Source organism: Oratosquilla oratoria, chromosome 2 (assembly GCF_046742065.1).
Source record: "Oratosquilla oratoria isolate Oo_2021 chromosome 2, ASM4674206v1, whole genome shotgun sequence".
Classification (NCBI taxonomy): domain Eukaryota; kingdom Metazoa; phylum Arthropoda; class Malacostraca; order Stomatopoda; family Squillidae; genus Oratosquilla; species Oratosquilla oratoria.
In genome coordinates this window covers 43949960-43959959 of record NC_134778.1, presented here as the reverse complement: position 1 = coordinate 43959959, position 10000 = coordinate 43949960, and the positions used below count along the sequence as shown (strand labels likewise).

The 10000-nt window shown below is 42.1% G+C and overlaps 1 protein-coding gene across 1 annotated transcript; it reads left to right on the top strand.

Annotated features, from left to right (window-relative positions):
- The first annotated feature begins 1935 nt into the window (after window positions 1-1935).
- LOC143035735 (uncharacterized) lies at window positions 1936-9132 on the top strand. The gene is made up of 4 exons (XM_076202647.1): window positions 1936-1949; window positions 2573-2588; window positions 7551-8123; window positions 8389-9132. Exons 1-4 carry the CDS (start codon window positions 1936-1938, stop codon window positions 9130-9132), a joined length of 1347 nt encoding a protein of 448 aa, XP_076058762.1.
- The last annotated feature ends 868 nt before the right edge of the window (window positions 9133-10000 follow it).

Genomic DNA, 10000 nt, shown 5'->3' with positions numbered 1-10000 from the left:
TTGTCAAATATTTTCTCCACAATACTTTAAATAATAACCTCTATTTCCTCAGGTATTACTGGTCAGTACTGTGGCGACTGTGGTTCTGGGTCACCCAGCAGGAGGATCCCATGGTGGCTTCCATCCAACGCCTCATGCTGGAAGTGGAGCTTACACAGTACCACACGTTGATCCTGGAGCTCATATAGCACAACTTGAGGATGCGCTGGGTCGCGCAGCTCCTCAGTTTGGAGCTGGAATCCACTCAGCACAACCTGCTGTAGTTGGAGTTCATGCTACATCACATGATGGAGCTGGAATCCACGAGGCGCCGATTGCTGGAGTTGGGGTTCCAGGTGACACCAATTATGGAGTCCCTGCACAAGCACTGCCTCATGGAGTCGATCCTCATGCAGCACCACACCAGTGGGTTGGCATCCATGCATCAGCACATCATCCTCAAGGCAGTGCCCATGCACCAGCACTACCTCATGCAGTCAGTGTCCATGCACCAGCACTATCTCATGTAGTCAGTGCCCATGCACCAGCACCTCATCACGAAGTCAACATCCCTGTAGCAGCACCGCTTCGTGCATTCAGTGTCCATGCGGTGCAACATCAAGGACCTGGCGTCCATGGACCACCTCATCATGGAGCTGGCTCACCATCATACCAAATAGTGAGTAGATTTACATGACAAATATACACATTTCAAAAACAAAAACATATTCACACGAAAAGAACATGTTTTAAATGAATTTGTATTTTGTGGAAACGAAGACATTTTAGTGATGCTATTAGATTTCACCTACAAGAGATGGCATATCCAACACCAGCATGCACATAAACTCAGGCATAAGAAACGGAGGGTATATTATTCTTCACGTATCTTGGGTCAAAGAACAACAATAACGCACTTTTGTTACATATCACTAACTTCAAACTGTCACAGGTCCCGGCCAAGTACTCCTTCGAATACGCCGTCCAGGATGAATACTCCGGCAACCACTTCGGCCACATCGAGTCCCGCAACGGTTACCTGACGAAGGGCTCCTACTTCGTCCACCTCCCCGACGGGAGGATCCAGACCGTCACCTACACGGCTGACGAGTCTGGTTACCACCCGACCGTCAATTACGAGGGCACTGCCGTCTACAATAGAGTCCCCGTCCACGATGCAGGTGTCCCGATCCACTCAGGCGCAGCCCCTGTACCCTACGGAGGTGGAGCCACGGTCCACCGACCCTCGACCACAGTCCCCGTCTCCCATGGCGTATTCCAGCCGCATCAATCCACAGTTACTGGCTCTCATGTTGGAGCTCCAGCTCACCTAGTCACAGTTCCCGTGTCCCACAACTCTGCATCATTGCACCGACCCACAGTTCCTGTCCCCCACGCTGGAGTACCAACCCACTCAGCCACAGTTCCAGTCCACAATACTGCAGCAGGCGCTCTCCAGTACGACGCGTCTCCAATCAATCATGGTGCACCTCCTGCCCACCACGACGTAGTTCCAGCTCCCCATAGTGCAACAGCTGCCACCCACCACGAGACAATCCCCATCCCACACGGCCCCATAACACCCGCTTATGATCTTCCAGTTCACTTTTAGTCTGTCGCCAAATGACAGCGAATCATTGTTAGCATACTGTCGTTATTTTCTGAAATATACACATGATATTTTACTCAAGGGTTTTACTTGCACTCAACCACCAAACCTGGAGTCAAAGAAGAATATGAAAGAATGTGTCAAGTGAAAATAATCTTTTAAACAAGTAGACACATAAATAAGTAAATAAATAAAGAACACCAAGAAACTGGTCATATCTAGAGTTAATTAGAAGTATAAAAAGTCAAGTTAATACTTGGGAGGTTCGATAAACATGAGTAAATGAAGTAGTAGATAGGAAAACGTAGATGAATCAATGATAGAATAAACAGGTTACATAAATAGCTATGTTAATACAAAGGTAAGTAGATAAATAAACATACATATGATGGGTTATAGCACCCATAATAATTTGGCACCTTCTGAAACTGATTTCGGCAACGTTGGTGTTTTGGTGTTTGTCTAAGGGCGCGTCCATACAAGGTGCCAATATGTGACAAACAAACCCGACAAAGTGAGCCGGAGCGCGAGTATTTCTTGCGATTCCTGCCACCGATTACACAGACGGGTAGCGGCATCTGCATTCTATTTAGGGTATTCTTCCCTAGGGTGCGCCCACGTAAGTCTCCAACATGTGATAACCAGACGAAACGACTGGATATGGTGCAACGCGACCCCTTTCCCTTCCCTCGTCCCTATTAATAAGAGTCGGGACCCATCGCCCGGTCCTTCCTTTCGTCCAGTTTTCATCTGTTAGCTACTTATGTGGACGCCCATAACTACATCCTTAGGCTTCGAACTATATCACATGAAACCGTCTCTCAGAGAAATTTGTTTCCACTCCCTGACTACACAACTGTACTCGTTTCCTACCAACATAATTATTGATTAGATATACTCTGATAGCATGAATCCTTTGTTTATTGTAGGGTCTATCAAACATAAGAATATTTTGAACTATAATAGTTTCCGTTTCCTGTACAGCTTGTATCAAATCCCCGTGAGTCTCCACCCTTTACAGGATACATGTTGAAATACTGCAAGGGGATTTTCACAGTTGTTTCAGACGCCTGACACCAATCTAGTAACCATTCACTGTATATATCTTAATTCATCATTATCTGTACTGAAATTGAAGGACCATATGGATACATCCGACATCGACTAACATTAACCAAGGCTGTACGACTGTCGCCATCTTCCTTTAAGCCCTTCCTCCCCCCCCCACACACACAGAGGGACGGATATTTCACATGTACTCTGCAGCGCAGATCAGTCGAGATGAAATTACTTCCCAACATCGGACAACAGTAGAAGCTCATTGCCATGTCAGCAACCATAGTGCCACCCCACAAATTTAGTCACGTGATGACGACGTGACTTGGCTAACTTATCCACATTACTATCTACTACCTACCTACTGGAAGCGTACCGATGCAAGATATCTTACTCTTGGCAAGAGGACGAGTTTCTTGGAGGAATCGCATCCCGAACAGACATCCAATCTCTTCTTCAAGAAAATGTTGACCGTATCTTTGGGTCAACAAATTTAATTTAATAATTCTCCTGAGACTAAGTTGAAACCCAAAATTATTTTACAACCACTGATGTTGCAGGGAAACAGCACATTACAAATGTCGATGGTATGGCCATATACATATATTGTCTAATAGACAAGAAGAAGAGGATATGAGGCAATGAAGTGGATAAGGTTACATCTAGTATTTAAATCAAGAGCATGATATTCTTTGAAGTAAATATATGGTAACAAAATTAACGAATGATTAGGTTGTGAATACCATGGCAAATGAAGCCATAACAGAAGTGATGTTAAGTGAGTTCCTTGGAGAGTTTAAGTGATTTGTCTTGGAGTAGAAATGGCTTATGGACAAGAAAGGAATCTAATTTTGATGACAGTTGAAGTTCACCGTAATATCTTCTAACCATGCATTTGAGTCAACCTATTATGTTTGTATAAAAAATGATTGCCAAGGAGCTGTGTATTCCTGCAGCGGTACCAGTCCCCCGTGGAATGGACCCAACAAGTGGCAGAACAAATGACGTCACATACCACCACCTACAACCGGTGGTGAGGCACCCTGGGGTCGGTACCTAGTCTCAGGAATAGTCGGAATGGCTCTCAACCTTTCACAACTCCCCCAAATTTATCTATACAACATTTTCTTTTTATCTAAGGATTGTAACCTTTTTTTTGTGGATTACATAAGGTGGACTTAATGCGGGCGAGATAAACTCCAAAACGGAGTTTCTTCTATTTGTTAAAACGTGATCTCGTGCAGGGTACAAATGAAAAGATCGTAAAAGTTTTAGAAAAGATTTATGCGAAAGGTACTGCTATAATACGACTACATAAAAATACAGAAAAGATCAAGATCGAGAAAGGAGTACGGCAAGGCGATACAACTTCACCGAAACTATTTACAGCTTGTTTGGAAGATATTTTCAAAAGATTGAGCTGGGAAAAGAAAGGTTTAAAGATTAATGGCAAATATTTGAACCACCTAAGTTTTATGGATGACATTATTCTTATTTCAGAAATAGCAGAAGACTTGCAAATATGCTGAGTGATTTAAAAAAGGAAAGTGTCAAAGTAGGTTTAAGAATTAATAAAATTAAAACCAAAGTAATGTTCAACACGAAAGTTAAAAGTAAAGAGATTGTAATTGATGATGAGAGTCTTGAGGAAGTTGAAGAGTATAACTATTTAGACCAGATGGTGAAATAGTAATAATAATGATAATAATAATAATAATAATAATAATAATAATAATAATAATAATAACAACAATAATAATAATAATAATAATAATAATAATAATAATAATAATAATAATAATAATAATAATAATAATAATAATAATAATAATAATAATAAATATAATAATAATAATAATAATAATAATAATAATAATAATAATAATAATAATAATAATAAATAATAATAAAAATAATAATAATAATAATAATAATAATAATAATAAAAATAATAATAATAATAATAATAATAATAATAATAATAATAATAATAATAATAATAATAATAATAATAATAATGATAATGATAATAATAATAATAATAATAATAATAATAATAATAATAATAATAATAATAATAATAATAATAATAATAATAATAATAATAATAATAATAATAATAATAATAATAATAATAATAATAATAATAATAATAATAATAATAATAATAATAATAAATAATAATAATAATAATAATAATAATAATAATAATAATAAAAAACGCATTACAATTGGTTGGAAAGTGTTTGGTAAGTATAATAAAATCCTGAGAGGCTCTGTACCTTTATGTTTGAAACGTAAAGTTTACAATAAATGCATTCTACCAGCAATAATCTACGGGTATGAGACTTGGAAACTAACGAAGGCAATGGAAACAAAACTAAGGACAGCACAGAGGAGAATGGAGAGATCAATAATGGGAATAACGCTGAGAGACTGATAGAGAGCAAGTTGGGTGAGAGAGCAGACTAGAGTGAAAGATAATGTGGAAGCAGTAGTAAAAGAGAGGAAGTGGAATTGGGCAGGTTGCCGTATATAATGTTGTGTTAGTTCGCAATTCTAGGCATTGGAGTTAGTTCTACATATGGGGGTTAGTCATATGGTTGATGGCTGTGGTTAGACATGGTATATATATGTTAACTTATGGGTAATATAATTGGGGCAGGTATAATAAAGCGGGTTCAATGGGTTTCTCTGGTGACATTAGGCATCTTCGCGTAGCGATATCTGTTGTCTTAGTCAGTGCTTAGTTAGTTGCTGTGGTAAGATGCCTTTGTTCTGGGAAAGCGAAGTCAGCAAGAGGGGAGTCCCACTGAAGGAGAGTACTCTGTCGCATGCGTGTGGATCGAGTGCGTGGTAGGTGACGGTTAGTATTGGTAACAGGATGACAGCATCAGTGCCTGCCTTCCCTCGTCACCTACCAGCTGGCCATAGAGAAGCAAACCCAGGTCCCCTCGCACGCACTAAATACACAAAACTCATAACACATGCACACCCCTCTATTCAGTACTACAAATACAAAATTCGTGACTACGTGAAATGCACCACACTTTCGAATATGAAAAAAAGCAGAGCAAACTAGACCTGCATCCAGCACACATCGAACACCATTGACAGAAGCGCCCTAACAAGAAAGACTTTTTTTCAATATCAATGATATATATATATATATATATATATATAATATATATATATATATATATATATATATGTATATACATCTATATATATATATATATATATATATATATATAAGTAAAACATAGAATATTCCTATAATAAACGAATATCGAAAATGCATAGTCATCCTTTTTTATGAAAGGAAGAGGCTATTGGCGTTACATCATCATTCTTGAAGTCCGAAATCCTTAGTTTATGATATACAAGTATGAATTTCAATGAATTGCAGTTTCACCTTCCTCAACAGGTATATTTTTAATATATAACCTAACTCTATGCATGGGACGTTACAACACAAACACACAAACAAACAAACACACACACACACACACACACACACACACACACACACACACACACACACACACACACACACACACACACACACACACACACACACACACACACACACACACACACACACACTCTCTCTCTCTCTCTCTCTCGCTCTCTCTCTCTCTCTCTCTCTCTCTCTCTCCCTTGGTGGCGCTGTTGGTAGAGTATTGGATTGCCAACATGGTGGTGCTCGCAGTACCTGGTTCAAATCCTGCCCAGGGCCGAAATTATTTCGGTATCACTGCGCTTCGGGTCGTTACTCTGACTCTCGTGGGCGGGGAGTTGGGTGTGTGTGTATGTGTAAGGTCATAGCATTACCCATAGATCGGTCATACGAGCTCTGAGCTCTCTTCCGGGAGGGAAATAGCTGTCGATCACGAGTCCAACACGTGATCCAAAGACCAAGGTGAATACACACACACACACACACACACACACACACACACACACACACACACACACACACACACACACACACACACACACACACACACACACACACACACACACACACACACACACACACACACACACACACACACACACACACACACACACACACACACACACACACACACACACACACACACACACACACACACACACACACACACACACACACACACACATACACACATACACACAGTGTGTGTGTAGTTTTGTAAAATATGTTCTTATACATCAAGGTGAAATGGGAACATTGTGAAAAAAATAATTATCGAAATAACTACATCAAGTTTTATAGTACTTTATGGAAGAGATCACAATTGTCTTTCTTATCGTTGGCAAGTTGGTAATTTTTTATAGGTACTTCAAGTATTTATTGAATGTTTAATAGGAAATCTGTAGTTATTCTTCAAACATTTACATGTAAAAAAAAAATATTCTAACAGTCCATTAAAAGGTTTTGATGACAAATTTGCGCAAAGCAATTAGAAATACTCGAAACTCTATTTCTCTGATAATATATTACTTCACTTTGAAAATTAAACAAAGCAAGAGCATCTCTGGTGCTCCGTTTTTCGACGCCCACTCTCCGACGAAATGTGTCCCTCGGGTCAGTGCGCCATCCCCCCCTTGGCAGCAAAGTCGAGCGTCGTCGCAGCAATATAAGTCAGTTTGGACCGAAGCTTTGGCACAGAAACTCACCGATTCCTCCACAAGCAACATGATTCGCACTGCGAGTTCAAAACACAATCGTCTCCCGGACATTGGGTGGTTGTAGAATTTGTTCCTAAATGGATATTAAGAAACCTAAGCTCACTGAGGTCAAAACCGTCGAATCAAGTATCAAATGCCGCGTGGACGAATATTTTATAAAACAAGATCCTACTGATCTTGTCAAATATTTTCCCCACAATACTTTAAATAATAACCTTCCTTTCCTCAGGTATTACTGATCAGTACTGTGGCGACTGTGGTTCTGGGTCACCCAGAAGGAGGATCCCATGGTGGCGTCCATCCAACGCCTCACGCTGGAGGTGGAGCTTACACAGTACCACACGTTGATCCTGGAGTTCACTTAGCACCACTTGAGGATGCACTTGGTCGCGCAGCTCCTCAATTTGGAGCTGGAATCCACTCAGCACAACCTGCTGTAGTTGGAGTTCATGCTACATCACATGATGGAGCTGGAATCCACGAGGCGCCGATTGCTGGAGTTGGGGTTCCAGGTGACACCAATTATGGAGTCCCTGCAAGAGCACTGCCTCATGGAGTCGATCCTCATGCAGCACCACACCATGGAGTTGGCATCCATGCATCAGCACCTCATCCTCAACTCAGTGCCCATGCACCAGTACTATCTCATGCAGTCAGTGTCCATGCACCAGCACCTCATCACGAAGTCAACATCCCTGTAGCAGCACCGCCTCGTGCATTCAGTGTCCATGCAGTGCCACATCAAGGAGCTAGCGTCCATGGACCACCTCATCATGGAGCTGGCTCACCATCATACCAAATAGTGAGTAGATTTACATGATACACTTAAAAAACAAAAGCATGTTCACACGAAAAGAGCATGTTATAGATGAGTTCGTATTTTGTGGAAACGAAGTCATTTTAGTGATGTTATTAGATTTTACATACAAGAGATGGCATGTCCAATACAAGCATGCACATAAACTCTGGCATAAGAAACGGAGGACATATTATTCTTCACGTATCTTGGGTCAAAGAACAACAATAACGCACTTTTGTTACATATCACTAATTTCAAACTGTCTCAGGTCCCGGCCAAGTACTCCTTCGAATACGCCGTCCATGATGAGTACTCAGGCAACCACTTCGGCCACACCGAGTCTCGCGACGGTTACCTGACGGAGGGCTCCTACTTCGTCCACCTCCCCGACGGGAGGATCCAGACCGTCACCTACACGGCTGACGAGTCTGGTTACCACCCGACCGTCAATTACGAGGGCACCGCCGTCTACAATAGAGTCGCCGTCCACGATGCAGGTGTCCCGATCCACCCGGTCGCAGCCCCTGTACCCTACGGAGGTGGAGCCACGGTCCACCGACCCTCGACCACAGTCCCCGTCTCCCATGGCGTAGTCCAGCCGCATCAATCCACATTTACTGGCTCTCATGTTGGAGCTCCACCCCAACCTGCCACAGTTCCCGTGCCCCACAACTCTGCATCATTGCACCGACCCACAGTTCCTGTCCCCCACGCTGGAGTACCAGCCCACCCAGCCACAGTTCCCGTGTCCCACAACTCTGCATCATTGCACCGACCCACAGTTCCTGTCACCCACGCTGGAGCACCAGCCCACCCAGCCACAGTTCCAGCCCACAATACTGCAGCAGTCGCTCTCCAGTACGACGCGTCTCCAATCAGTCATGGTGCACATCCTGCCCACCACGACGTAGTTCCAGCTCCTTTTAGTGCAACAGCTGCCACCCACCACGAGACAATCCCCATCCCACACGGCCCCCTAACACCCGCTTATGATCTTCCAGTTCACTTTTAGTCTGTCGCCAAATGACAGCGAATCATTGTTAGCATACTTTCGTTATTTTCTGAAATATACACATAATGTTTTACTCGGGTTTTACTTGCACTCAGCCACCAAACCTGGAGTCAAAGAAAGATTTGCCAGAATGTGTCAAGTGAAAATTATCTTTCACACACACACACACACACACACACACACACACACACACACACACACACACACACACACACACACACACACACACACACACACACACACACACACACACACACACACACACACACACGCACACACGCACACACGCACGCACGCACGCACACACACACGCACACCCGCACGCACACACGCACGCACCCACACACACACACACACACACACACAGACACACACACACACACACGCACACGCACGCACACAAACACGCACACACACACACACACAGACACACACACGCACGCACTCACACACACATACACTCACACACATATATATATATATATATATATATATATATATATATATATATATTTGTATACATACATTTTGCCATCCCATCGACAGTTGTAATGTGCTGTTTCCTTATAACATCGGTGGTTGTGTCGTAATCTTGGATTTCAACTTGCTCTCAGAAGAGTTATGAAATTTTATTTGTTGACCCCGAGATACGGTCAACATTTTCTTGAAGAAGAGATTGGATGTCCGTTGGAGATGCGATTCCCCCAGGACACTCGTCCTCTTGCCAAGAGTAAGATATCTTATATCGGTCCGCTTCCAGTAGGTAGGTAGTAGATAGTAATGTGGATGAGTTAGCCAAATCACGAGGTCATCCCGTGACTGGATTTGTGGGATGGCACCGAGGCTGCTGACATGGCAATGAGCTTCC

Excerpts from the sequence above, each read along its gene's own strand:
- LOC143035735 (XM_076202647.1), top strand. Across the intron at positions 8,124-8,388 it reads GCTCACCATCATACCAAATA|GTCCCGGCCAAGTACTCCTT; the intron begins GTGAGTAGATTT and ends AAACTGTCTCAG.